The 14,007-nt window shown below is 46.5% G+C and overlaps 1 protein-coding gene across 1 annotated transcript; it reads left to right on the plus strand.

Annotated features, from left to right (window-relative positions):
• The first annotated feature begins 236 nt into the window (after window positions 1–236).
• On the plus strand, window positions 237–11,556 carry LOC144823598 (luc7-like protein 3). Its single transcript, XM_078682248.1, has 2 exons — window positions 237–375; window positions 9,901–11,556. Exon 2 carries the CDS (start codon window positions 9,953–9,955, stop codon window positions 11,066–11,068), a length of 1,116 nt encoding a protein of 371 aa, XP_078538374.1. The 5' UTR covers window positions 237–375; window positions 9,901–9,952; the 3' UTR covers window positions 11,069–11,556.
• The last annotated feature ends 2,451 nt before the right edge of the window (window positions 11,557–14,007 follow it).

A 14,007-nucleotide genomic window follows, 5' to 3' on the forward strand; every position in this document is an offset into this window, starting at 1 on the left:
AAACAATTCTAAAACAGTGTCAAGAATTTCCAAATTTTGTTTTTAAAGTCTCCCTTGTACATTTTATTAAGTACATTTATAAGTACGATATTTGGATGCTGTGTCCACCCTTGAGCGCAGGTACAGACCAGTCAGTAGTACCTTTGCCAACGAGAGCGGGCAAGCTTCAGAGCGGCGACGAACCAGAGAGAGGACAAGAGAGAGCGTCATCTGCTACACCCGCACCACCAGCGAGTGCGGGGAGGGGCGCGCCCAGGGTAGAGCGCCCGCTGGAGCAACGAGAGGCAGGCCAGAGCGCCACTGTGACCACTGAGCGAGGCTGGACTGAGCGGGAGCAGTGAGGGAACGCCACCCGAGCACAGCCAGAGTCTACCGGTCAGTGCCGCCCTGCGCGCCCGCCCTTTACCCTTTGGGCTTCGCTTAATGTACAGGCATTATCCGACCCCCTTCCATCTTCCGCTAGGATGTGGGGTTCCTTTATCCCAAAAGGCCGCTTGTTCTTCTCGGGCTGCTTTGAAAGCCTGAATGCTGGCAGCTGCCTAGTAGGCTTTCAGCCAATAAGGAGCGAGATTAGTAGCAGACCTGCCAATCAGAGATGGAATAGCTGGAATAGGGCGGGATGGGCTGATTAGCAGGTTTGCTAGCAATGTGATGGCTGCCAACGGCTACTTCAACCCCGTAATGTGGGGGTGCCGATACAAAAGAAGGACGACATTCAGGGCTAACTTGGCAGATTCCTGATTCCTTAGCTTTAGAGGTGTATTCTCCAAAGAATGAAGATATGAACCAGCAGGCCTAGGGGAGGAAGTTCTATGTTATAATAAATAATTCGTCACAGTTCTCCAAAATAGCAATAAACTGAAGTAATTGCGGAGTTCCTCGCTATGTATTGAAATGAATGAGGAGCATCGCAGGTTCAGGGTCACAAGTGAGGTGGTAAGAAAGAACAGCATGTATGTCGGGTGAGATAAATGGGGTAGCTTTGTGAAACTACGTTTTCTCAGGTTCTGTCCCCACCTGTTTTCAATTTTCCTGTAGTGTACTCCAGTACTGTAACTTGTTCCTGCCTTATTCTAGACCCTGCCCTTTATCTCGCACCCCATCTCTGCCAACTGGTGAAATAATAACGTCAGGTATTCGCTTCTGAGATCCGCAAGCCACAGGTTTGAACCCTGGCAGGCCAAACCCATACTTATATTTTTGGAATTGGCGAGAGCCATAATAAAGACACTATTATATCTATTATCTTCTTCATTACGATTGTGGTGCGTTCCTAATCCATGTTTTGCGGTTGTGTGTCACACTTTTGTCTCCCCATGTTTCCTGACTGCTGACTTAATTGCTGCCCCTCTTCATTGTAACGAATGCAAGTAATTGAACACAATTCTGCTTAGTCATAAGTATTGTACTGACCAACCTCGTGGCTTCAAACGATGAAGGTACCTGGTTATGACCACAGGTAGGTAGCAGAGATACTTAAGCATTGGATGCTTGCTCATGGTGCACTTCATGGTTGCATTATTTATTTTGCATAGTGCACACCAGTAAACCTAATATCTCCTCAGGTGCTAATTTTGGCACTTCAGGCAATTGAGGCAAATGAATATGTAAGTAATTTGCACTGGAACACGCAGTTTAGTCAGACGGGGAAGCTAACACTTCATAACTGGTGTCATGGTTCCGAATGCTGTAAATCTGCTGGAAAATAAGCAGAAGTAATCTGACATTTGCCAGTCTTTAAAAAAAAACCTTTTTATTAAACTTTTGTCAGTATCTATACACAACATCCTACTAGGCAATAATTTGTTAATATATAATTATTTCCGTAGTACACAATCTGTTGCATACAAACGTTGTAACACACTCAGCTATTCAGTCCGGTTCCCATCTCGAAAAGCCACCTGCCCACCACCCCCTCCCGTTCTGAGCCTTCAGGTACCTCCCAGTTGCCCCTGTATACTTCCCAGTGCCGTCGCACTTTTTCCCATTTCTTGGGACACCCCTTGCTTTCATATACTGTTTTTCCAGCCGCACAGCACCAGTCCATATCCCTTTTCCAACGTTTCACTGTCGGTGGTTGTATGGCGCCCGACAATATTTATTTTGGCCTCTAGTCGCCAGATTTGTGGATATTTAGGTCACGTCAGTTCCCCTCGATATGCCTAACACCTGGCATCCATAGGAATTTCCTGTCCCACGACTTCCGACATTATTTGCGTCACCCCCGCCAATACTTCTGTATGATCGGCCATTCCCATATAATATGAAAGAAGGTACCCCTCTGAAAATTTTCTGTGGGTATGCGCCCCAGCTTGAACATGAGTACACTGGTGGAGTAAGGATTCGCAGTTGGACTAGTCTATACCTTGCCCTGATTGCCACCTCTCAAGGGCTTTGCACCACCTCCACCTAGTTGTCGTCCTCCAGCAGGCCCACATCGGATTCCCAGGGAGCATCCGCCAGTCTTGACTGTTTTTACGACAACATTTTGATTGCTAGAACTGATGACTGAAGAATGTTGTTAAAAATATAAATATATATATATATATTTACTTAGGGCTGTATTATACCCGACCTATTGAAGTTTGTTTGGATTAAAAAGATTTCTTTGGCACTAAGGGCCCGATGTAGGTAATTCCGATTTACCGACTCTTAAATACCGAATCATACCGATTCGGTATTTAAGAGTCTGTAAATCGGAAGCAGGCAGATGTAGATAATAAATTACAGAATCTGTACGAGTCGGTATTTACCGAATCGGTAAATACTGAATCGCTATTTCCCATTGATTCCTATGGGTCTTGAAGCCCATAGGAATCAATGGGAAATACCGAATCGGTATTTACCGATTCGGTAAATACCGATTCCTGCAAGGGTGAACGGGGTGTCACTTTGACACCCTGTAGCACCCCAATTCCAGGCTTGTATGTCATGTGGCACACATACATGCCCTAAGGGCATGTCTGTGTATCACATGGCACAGGTGTACATGAATTCGGTATTTTACCACCCATTTGTATTGGGTGATAAAATTCCAAATTCTGAAGGCCTGTAGCACTGTATCGGTAAAATTACCGATTCGGTATTTTACAGATTCGGTAAATTTACCGATTCTGTAAAATAATGGCCCCTACATCTCAATCACCAAATACCGGTCGGTAACGGCCGAATTCGGCCGTTACCAACCGGTATTTGGTGACCTACGTCGGGCCCTAAAAAGTTTTTTTAATTATTGAAATTCGGTCAATAATATACAATCAGCACATCAGCAGTTACATTAAGAATGCAATTACGTTATGAGCAGCATCAAGAAACATTCATCAAAGAGCTGTAGTACTTGGAGCAAATGGATGTCAGTGGATGCCAAAATACATTACAAGCATGTAATAATACTGTAAATGGGAATGTCGGGGTAGCCTGTACAGTTGTTACAATAATCATATGTACACAGAGGGAGTCAGGAGGGGACCGCCCTGGGATATCAAGGACAAAAGCGGAAGGCGGCACATACAGCAGATCTAAATGCACAAAGAGTGTAGGCCTCACGGCTCATCGGTTGAAATGGTAGGGTTTTCTAGCAGGTATGACTGCAGTGGACCCCAAATGTCACGGGGGTGTGAGGAATTGGGGGGGGGGGAGTAGTTCAGCATATGTGCAGAGTTGATCTTGCCAAAGGATCATGTCGCTCAGCCATTCCTTAAGCTTGGGTGCTTGGCCACTGCCTCACCTACAGGCCATTCGGCGCTTAGCCAACACTAGACAAAAGGACACGAATTTCCGATACATGACAGGAATATGTTCAGTATACCCTAGGAGTGTAATACGTGGTGATCTGGAGATGTGTGCGGAAGTCATAAAGCCCAGGGCCGTGAGGACCTGACGCCAATAGCGAAGTACTCCAGGGCACCCCCATGCTAGGTGTAAAAAGTTAGCATGTTCTGCCTGACATCTGTCACATCTGTCAGTCGTGTAAGCCAAAATTGTGAAGTCTGACCGGGGTGTAATAACTGCTGTGAAGGAATATGTAGTGTATGACACAGAGCCTACTATTGGAAGAGACCTGCTCTGTCTGCTTGCAGCAGTACATCCATTGGTCATCGGTTAGGTCCTGATTCAGTTCTGCCACCCATTTAGCGCGAGATGCGCATGGCGAGTAATCATTATCTAAATACAAGGTGTGATAAAGTGTGGACACCAAGTGTGGAGCGGAGCCTGCGCGCAAGATTTGGTGCAATGGTGTCAAGGTGTTTGGTTCAGAAGGGTATGTGGAGTGACAAGCCTGTATGCCATGACGAAAACGAGCATATAGAAAGGTGTCCATGGTAGATGGTGGGGGGTCATGGCACATTTGCTGGAGAGTACGGAACTTTCATATATAGGTCCCCCCAGCATTGAATATTCTGTGTGCGAGCCATCATCCTAAATATGCCCTCCTGCAATAATGCCACATCTGGGTGACAGGTGAGTGGTAGAAGGGGGGAATAGAGGCAGGATTCGGACGTGCGATCCAAGATGCAAGCCCAGGCCTTTATCGTGCAGTCAACAGAGGTGGGGCTACGCCCCCGAAGTTCAACGCTGGAGAGTAAGACGCCATCCAGTGGGATAGGGTCTGCAAGCCAGTGTTAAGTGGCAACGTGGAGTATAACGTGGTGAGTGGAATCAGTAGTGAGAGAAGTGTGCCTGCGCACTTATATAGTATAATTCGAAATTCGGGATGTCAAAGCCTCCTTGCGCATAAGGCTGCACAAGTGTGTCCCATTGAATGTGTGGCTGTTTGCCACCCCATACCAGTCTAATCAATTCTTATCGGAGAGTACTAAAGAAGTGGCGGCCGGGATCATTAGGGATGTTGAGGAATAAATATAACAATTTGAGAAGAATAACGATTTTTATGAGGGATATGCGACCAGCCATGGTTAAGGGTAGTGCAATCCAATGAGTAATATATAGCCAGTGACGTGTTCCATTGCATACCCTTAGTTAAGACGCATTCGCTCATCCCGGTCCGCTGTAACGCGGACGCTCAAGTATTTAACCTCGTCCTCGCACCACAAAATGGAATAATCTCTTTCAAAGAGGGGGGCGGCACTGGTCAGTGGAAATATTTGTGATTTAGTCCAGTTAATATTAATACCGGAGTGGCTGCCAAATTTAACAAATTTGCACATGAGTGGGTTTAAATTTTGACAAGGGTGTTTTATGTAGAGGCTTACTTCATCCGCATAAAGGGAGATGAGGATGGGACGAAGGAGGCAACAAAGGCCTCCATGGTTGTAGTGTTGCCTAATCTTCGCTGCCAATGGTTCCATCACTAGGGCAAAGAGCATAGGGGAGAGGGGACACCCCTGACGGGTACTGCGGGATAGAGAGAAGGAGGGTGAGGTTTGCACGTTGATAAAAATTCTTGCTGTTGGTGAGGTATACAACAAACGGACCCAAGAAAAGAAGCCGATGGGGAGTCCAATACATTGTAAGACAGTGAAGAGGTAATCCCACTCCACAGAATCAAAAGCCTTGGAGGCATCTTAAAAAAAAAACTGCCACCAGTGCCAGTTTAGGATCGACTGTTTGTAAAATGGAGAATAAGGCTGTGGGACGTCGCTCTCCCAGGAATGAATCTCGCCTGGTCTGGAAGGACCAATTTGTCCAGTAGGAGACTCGGGCGATTCGCCAATAATTTAGCAAGAATCTTAGTATAACGGAAAGGGGTTTGTAAGGTTCCCAACGATCTGCAGGTTTGCCTGGCTTTAAAAAGGACGTGATGAGGGCCTCCTTCATTGAGGCAGGAAGAGTTTGTGTCTTGTGAACTTCAAGAAAAACCTTTTTTAGTATTGGGAGTAGCTGATCAATGTAGGATTTGTAAAAATCAATGGGTAGGCTGCCAGATCCTGGAGCTTTGCCTGATTTCATCTGCATGATGGCTGCCTGCAGCTCATCATCCTCAAATGGCACAACGGAATTTGCGTTGTGTGTCACCTAACCAGCCTAGAGTTATGTCTCCAAAAAAAGGGGGCAAAGTCTGGGGGGGATGTACATATTCACGTAGAAAGTGGTGAATGTATTTAGTATGTAGTGACTGTCCCTATGCTGCACACCCTCATCATCGACCACCTCAAGCACATAATTAGAAAAACGAGGGTGATTAATATCCTTAGCCAAGGCGCGTCCCGGTCTCTCCCCCCAACGGTGGGAAATAAAATGCTTGCCTCTGAACTTCACCTAGCGGTCTGCAGTGGTTGTGTAGGTAGGTAGGGGGAAATGGTGCAGGCTCTGCTGTCCCCGTTGATCCGGAGCCCCCGCAACAGGCGCGCGGCTCACCTCTGGGTCCGTCAAGCCGATGGTCACAGGCGTAGATGGTGGAGAGCATGTACCAGCAGGGCGGGCAGGAGAATGGCACGCCGCGGAAGGCCCCAGACCAATCTCGGGAGTCTTGGGGACCTGGGGACTAGCATAGAGGCGGCAGCCGACCAGGTCTCCAGCCCAAGGACCCGCATCCATGCCCGTAGCAGAAACAGTTCCGCCAGAGCACAACCGATCACTCAGGAGTCACGATTTTTTGGCCCAGCGTGGCAGGAGAGTCTGGCTTGTAGGCAGGTTACATCAGCAATCTGGAATCCCTGGTAGGTATACGGATATTTTACGGATTTCTTCATCGACCACCTAAAGCACATAATTAGAAAAACGGGCTTGTTTAATATCCTTAGCCAAGGCGCGTCCATGACGGCTGATTCAGAGTCCACTCTAATTGAACGCATCGCAGCTTGTTTGGCCTCGGATGTCAGCCTGGGCTGCCGGTTGTCAGGCTTCCCCATGGTGTTGCATCACACGTCCAGACAGTGGGGAAATAGTGGCGCAGTCTAGTATCTTCAGGCGTTCCAAGAAGTGTGTAATGGCGCCATTTGGTAAGTTTGAACAAGCAGACGGCAGCAACCACAAGGCCGTGGAAGGATATGGAGTCTATACCAGTCGGCGTATTAGAGGTAGAGTGAAGTGCGACTTGGCAAGGATTTGTGCCAAAAAAAAATCTGAGTTGACAGTTCGCCAGTAGAAGGTCCCCAGGAGTCGGCCGCTTAATGGTAATTGCAGTGCGCGGCAGTCGTGTGAGGGGACCACGGGCCTCCGGCTGGCATCAGATGGTGGACCCGGATAGGCCTTGTGAAAGTAGGGAGCACTCCTGTACTATGTGTTGGGATATCGTCCGTTGAGGTGCCAGGTAAAAGAAGGGGATTAACATTCAAGTGTACAATGTCACATAAGGACCAATTTTTCCCCCCCGTCAGGCGTGATGGAGCAGTATGCGGCTTGCAAGTGATTTCATACTATGGGGCTCCGCGGCGTAATGGCGGGCCGCACACGTGAGTATTGGGTGTTCCCTGGTGGATGGACACAGCGTGGCCGTGCCAGTTTGAGGTAAAACAACTCCGTAGATGGGGTGAAAATGTGTAGGATCGCTGGTCTGCGTGCGCCAAGCCTGTGAGGGGGACAGTCAGCGTCCGGGCCAGTCCTATATAGCGTGCTCCACAAACCACCCCCCCAGAGTAGATGCTAAAGGGTATAAGCAATCGCAATGAAGCGCACACCGCTAGCCCCTCCTCCGGATCGCCCCTCGGGAATCTGGTACATGGAGTTCTTGAGTGGTTCACCCTAGTGGGTGCAAGTAGGTACTTGTAGAACTGATGATCTCTAGACCCGATACATGTCCCGGGTTTTTGGATATCGCCCGAGACATGGCTCGGGTTTCGGGATAACTTCCCTCATCAGTAGAGAAAATAGTTAGGGGTGGAAGAGAAGGCCGCCAAACAACCGTCAATGGCCTTGATGCCCGAACCGGCACGCAGGTGCGTCGTCCAGGAGCCCGTCGGCTCAAAGCTCAAGGGAGCATATTTGTATAAGCAATCGCAATGGAGCGCACACCGCTAGCCCCTCCTCCGAATCGCCCCTCGGGAATCTGGTACATGGAGTTCTTGAGTGGCTCACCCCAGTGGGTGCATGTAGGTACTTGTAGAACTGATGATCTCTAGACCCGATACATGTCCCGGGTTTTTGGATATCGCCCGAGACATGGCTCGGGTTTCGGGATAACTTCCCTCATCAGTAGAGAAAATAGTTAGGGGTGGAAGAGAAGGCCGCCAAACAACCGTCAAAGGCCTCGATGCCCGAACCGGCACGCAGGTGCGTCGTCCAGGAGCCCGTCGGCTTAAAGCTCAAGGGAGCCAATTTGTATAAGCAATCGCAATGGAGCGCACACCGCTAGCCCCTCCTCCGGATCGCCCCTCGGGAATCTGGTACATGGAGTTCTTGAGTGGTTCAGATGCTAAAGGGTGACCGCATGTGCAAAGGTGGATTCTCGCTGCAGGGCCCCTCGGCATAGTGGTAGTCCGCAGATGCGGGTGCCAGGTGTTTCACGGTGAATGGGGTCAGTGTGACTGTCGGTCAGAGGTATGGCGGACGTGCAGAGGTAGTGGGAAAAATGAGTATCTCCGGCCCACAGATACAAGTTGCGCTGGGTCCGTGCAGGGGATATTCAGGTGCCGCGCCTGCTGGCTGGCCCGTTGTGTTGAAGCGCTGTGCTAATGGAGGGAGGTGGAAAGGGGGAAACGGTGCAGGCTCTGCTGTCCCCGTTGATCCGGGGCCCTCGCAACAGGCGTGCGGCCCACCTCAGTGTCCATCAAGCCGATGGTCACAGGCGTAGATGGTGGAGAGCATGTACCAGCAGGGCGAGCAGGAAAACGGCACGCTGTGGAATGCCCCAGACCAATCTCGGTAGTCTGCAATCCCAGTCCCCCCTGGGGACTAGCGTAGAGGCGACAGCCGACCAGGTCTCCAGCCCAAGCGCCCGCCTACACTCCCACAGCAGAAACCGTTCCGCCAGAGCACAACCGATCACTCAGGAGTTGCGATTTTTTGGCCCCGCGTGGCAGGAGAGTCTGGCTTGTAGGCAGGTTACATCAGCAGTCTGGAATCCCTGGCAGATACACGGATATTTTACGGATTTCTTCACTGAGCCTCCGGAGCCTCACAGTTGTGCAGCCATCTTGGATGTGTGCCACCTAGCGCCCCAATTCTTTGGCACTAATAAAGTTGTATCCAATTTGAGGGGAGTAATTTTGAATCAACAAAATTTAAAAATGTGTTAATTTTAAATTGTGTGCATTTCATTTATGTAACCCAGAGCTGGAACTGTACGTACATGAAATCTCCTGCTATTCACCTTAATGCTCCTCTGCAGCTACATGCCCTGCATATTTACTGCAACTTCACAGATTATATAACTGATCTTTACACAGTCACTTTAAAGTTGAAAGTTTTTTTTTTTTATTAAATACACTGTGTGATTTTTCAGGAGGGGGTAGGGGTATTAGCCTCACTACATATAGGGAGTACAGCAGACTATCATAGTGCTCATTGCCCCACTTATGGCTTTTTTCCGTTCCCAATTTTCCATAATCCCTAGTAAAGTTCAGTTAAAGGTAAAGCATATGAGAGGTACTATGCAAGATACAGGGCCGCTAGGAGTTGAATAGGATCGCACTAATAAGGTCTGGGGTTTGGAAGAATTACTCATCGGGCCCCTTTCCTCCTAGATACTCTAGAACAAAATTAGCGAAATCAGACTTTCAGGAAAAAAGCTTTACTGTAGCTTGCTGTTGTGTTTTTTTGCAGCTTTGTTACCATTACTGGTTGCAAGTTACTATTGCACCACGGACTGCTGTTTATTTGTATCAGAAGGCTGTATGACATTCTGTATGATAAGGAAAACAAATAGTGCTCGTGTTTTTAATGCAGTGTGAAATTTCCCTTGTGTATACATTTTCTTGTTTTTGGTTGCAATTTGTAAATGTTTAGGCTTGAACTTGTTCTGGGTTTCTTTTCAATGGACATTTTTGTTTTGTTCTTCAGACCTGGCAACATCCTGATTGGTCGACAAGTTTGAAACCCCTCTGTTGGAACCATGCTGTCAGCCGCCCAGCTGCTCGATGAGCTTATGGGCAGGGATCGGAACTTGGCTCCTGACCGGAAGCGAGGCAATGTGCGCTGGGACCATGAAAGTGTGTGTAAATACTATCTCTGCGAGTTCTGCCCTGCCGAACTGTTCACTAACACTCGTTCTGACCTGGGTCCCTGTGAAAAGATCCATGATGAAAATTTACGTAAACAGTATGAAAAAAGTTCTCGGTTTTTGAAAGCTGGCTATGAAAGAGACTTTCTTCGATATTTGGAGAGCTTACTTGCAGACGTTGAACGCCGTATACGTAGGGGGCATGCACGCTTGGCCTTGTCTCAGAGCCAACGGGCTGCTGGACCCACAGGCAAAAATGAAGAAAAAGTTCAGGTATTAACTGAAAAAATGGATGAACTTCTGCAGCAAATTGAAGAACTGGGGTCTGAGGGAAAGGTGGAAGAAGCCCAAGGAATGATGAAACTAGTTGAACAACTCAAAGAGGAAAGAGAATTACTCAAGTCTACAACATCTACCATTGAGAGCTTTGCAGCCCAGGAAAAGCAAATGGAAGTATGCGAAGTGTGTGGGGCCTTTTTAATTGTAGGGGATGCACAGTCCAGGGTGGATGACCATTTAATGGGAAAACAGCATGTGGGCTATGCTACAATCAAATCCACTGTTGAAAAGTTAAAAGAAAAATTAAGGAAAAAAACAGAAGAACCTGACCGTGATGACCGTTTAAAGAAAGAAAAAGATGAAAAAGAACGGGAGCCAGAAGAGGGCAAGAAACGAAGAGATGAGGAGGAAAAGTCTCGTGACAGAGAAAGGCGGAAAAGAAGTGGCTCTCGGAGTAGACATTCGAGCAGGACCTCCGACGAGCGAGGTAGCAGATCACGAGACCACCGGAGATCTAGGAGCCGTGATAGAAGGAGAAGCAGGAGTAGAGAACGTCAAAGGAGCCGTGACAGAGCTGAACGAAAACATAGGTCACGCAGTCGGGAGAGAAGATCTAGAAGCAGGGACCGCAGGCCCCACCGAAACCGAAGCAGAAGCAGAGATGGTGAACGCGAAGGAAAACCAAAAGAACGAGAGAAGAGGTCCTCTGACGAAAAGAGGAGAAACTGAATATCTACCTGTCTAGCAATAAGTACAGTCACAAAAAGCAAGAATAGGCGGGCGGTACTGACGGACATACAATCTAACAGTGAAACTTCCATTTATAACTGATCAGAACAACCTCTTTTAAGGAACAACTAAGCAATGAAGCTGTTGAAATCCACACGAAAGCTTAAATTGGAGATCCTAAAATCAGGTGGAAAAAAGATAACGGTTTTGAGAAGCTTGAGGCTTGTTTTTGATTTTTAACGAAACACATTGTCTAACACCCATAATCTGAAGGTGTGTGTGAAATTAGCATACATGCTGTTTGATAAATTTGAAACCTTTATCCGTCTCTTGCCCTTTCCTCCAAAGACATTTGAACATACCTGGAGTACCTGAAACTGTGGCTTGCACAATGTTTGCAGAGTTTTCATTCTTTGGCACTGAAACACGAGGATTACTGTTGAAATTTGTTTGTATAAGCCAAGTTACAATAAATCCATTTTTTTACAGCTTGGCTAAACTACTTGATGTAAAAAGTAGAGAACAAAACTGTAGATAGCAACATGCATGTCATATAAGTAGTAATATCTGGAAGGTGTGTGTGTGTAACATACTGTTATCAGGATAGCCATGCAATGCCAATCACAGGTACAGAATAAGAATTAGATCTACTTGGATCTTTGGGCGCTCTTTTGTAAATAGTCATTGAAACGGCTTGCCTGGTGGTCATGATTAGTTACAAGAACTCAGAAATCCTCCCCAGTCAAGATAATTGGTTATGGATTAACCCCTCCCCTAATCTGCCCCAGGTTCTGGAAGGGCATGTTAGACACTGGGGAGTCGAGTCGAGGTGGCTTCTCTACTTTAACTAGTTTATTTTAGGATCCTGATTTTATTTTTATTATTTTTGTGTGTAACCTTGCCTCCCACCAAGGAACTGCTTTCAGTGAATTTTGACCATTTATGTAATTAATTATCCCCCTCTTATTTAAGAAAACATTTCTGCCATATTTTGGTTCCAGTTACAGCGATGGGAGGCATGTGTTGATACCGATTGGCAATGTGAGCCTATTATATCTAGTTCTAATGAGCAGAGTTTCACAATTTTGAGCAAAAAAAACAACATTCTGATAAGTCCTGAGTACATGGTGCACATTGGTGACGTTATGTTCAGTCGTTTTTAAGTTACATGTGCACAGTACTTTCAAATAGTGGGTTTAATGTGACCTACTTTTCCACGCCCCATTTCCAAACTTTGTCTAACTCGGCAAATACTGTCTAGAGCCCTCCTCGTCAAAGAGACCAGCTTGTTTTAAACTTTATTTTTGGAACAGCCTAAAAGCTGAAAAACATGGTATATTTAAAGTGATCAGAAGGTGCCTGTCCGCGACCTGTTCAGCACATAACTGTGTACTGGTCTTGTTACTGATGTCGAAAGAAAGAGAACTCGTATTCGAGTGCAATGGTTGTGGCAACGCAGTTAAGTAAAGCATATGTGTATTTAATGAGCTTCAAATTGCTTTGGTTGGACACACTTTCTCCACCAACTGTCCTGTTAGATTCTTCCTTTCTTCATACTTTCACATGAAACCGACCACCTAGGACCCCCGCCTCCTTGGTTATTGAGGATTACTTTTGTGCCTTAAGAGATTTTAATTTTGCTGATCTGTGTATGTGTTCATGAAGTATAATTAATGTTACTGATTCGGTTTCAGATTTTTAAAGTGGGTCATTTTGTTGTTCGTTTGCTTTTTTCTGTCCTACATTTTCCACCAAGTGCTAGTTTTTCACATATGGCACTTTTGTTCCCCCCGGTCTTTTTAAAATTAAGTGTGCCTATTCAGTCCAGATCAAACCAGTCTGGGTAGCGGGGCTCGTTCCGTAGTTCTGGGAACACTTTCCAACATGTGCTGGTTACAAGGCAGTGAACGGCTTTGCAAAGGTACGTGTACAGCAACTTCATGTTATGGAAGCAAAGAGAAATGTTTACAAAAGCATTGAAGGAAAAAGAGCAAAAAACGATGCTACAATGTGTATACATCTTAAACATGGTTGGGTTAAGCAAGAGGGTCAAAAGCAGGAGAGTCAAGTGGGGTAATGGAAACCTTTCGGGTTTCTGCCTGAAAGTAAGAGAGTGGTTAATTGTCCTAAGTAGCACATGCAAAGAAAATAATAAGTTTGTCTTGTGGATTGTAACAATCATCTGATTAATGCTACAAGTGGTGCTAGTGATATCCCAGACGGAAATTATTTTTGGCCAGATAATTTGGGGTGTTCGAGCTTGTAGATGATGCAGAACGTTTCTCCTTAAGTGCTGGCCGTTGAAAGGCTACACGAAACTAAAACTATCAGAAGTTTGTCCTGAATAGCAAGCAAGCTCAAATACAGAAATGGTTCATCACAGTAAAATTATTTACATTCACCCTTCAAATTTATTTCGCTGGAAAGACATACACATCTTGGCTCCAGCAGTCCTTTCGTTCTAAAGTTGGGGCTCGTGTCCATTAACCAAACTTCAGAATTGCAGTCTGAGCCTGGGTTGTATCCCACCTGGACAGCTGTAATGAACTGTTCACTAACATCCCCCAACGCATCTTCTTCCATGCATTCCAAACAATTGCACAAAAAGTTTCTTATTTCCCTGATGCACCCTTCAGGAGCTTCATTAGCTCCCATACAATCTGAAGTCCTGAAGACAAGCTGTCTGCTCTTTTGCACAGAAGATCTAGAATTCCCTACCAACACAGATCTGTTGAGTTCTTCAATCTCCAGAAGGAATTCGAGATGTGCACCATCATAGATGTTGTTACCATTTGCTTTGTCTAGTTGACCCCGAAACGGGCACTTTGAGACATAACCCTGCACTACCTGTAGTATGTGCTTCCCCCTCCTTGCATCCCACCCATTCTTTTGAACAACACTCCCTTGCTTTATAGCTAGGTTTTGCTTTATCAACTCAA

This window comes from Lissotriton helveticus, chromosome 3_1, assembly GCF_964261635.1.
Source record: "Lissotriton helveticus chromosome 3_1, aLisHel1.1, whole genome shotgun sequence".
In the NCBI taxonomy this organism is placed as follows: domain Eukaryota; kingdom Metazoa; phylum Chordata; class Amphibia; order Caudata; family Salamandridae; genus Lissotriton; species Lissotriton helveticus.

What these genes read in the sequence shown, in the direction of transcription:
- LOC144823598 (XM_078682248.1), top strand. Translation starts at nt 9,953, where the DNA reads ATGCTGTCAGCCGCCCAGCTGCTCGATGAGCTTATGGGCAGGGATCGG.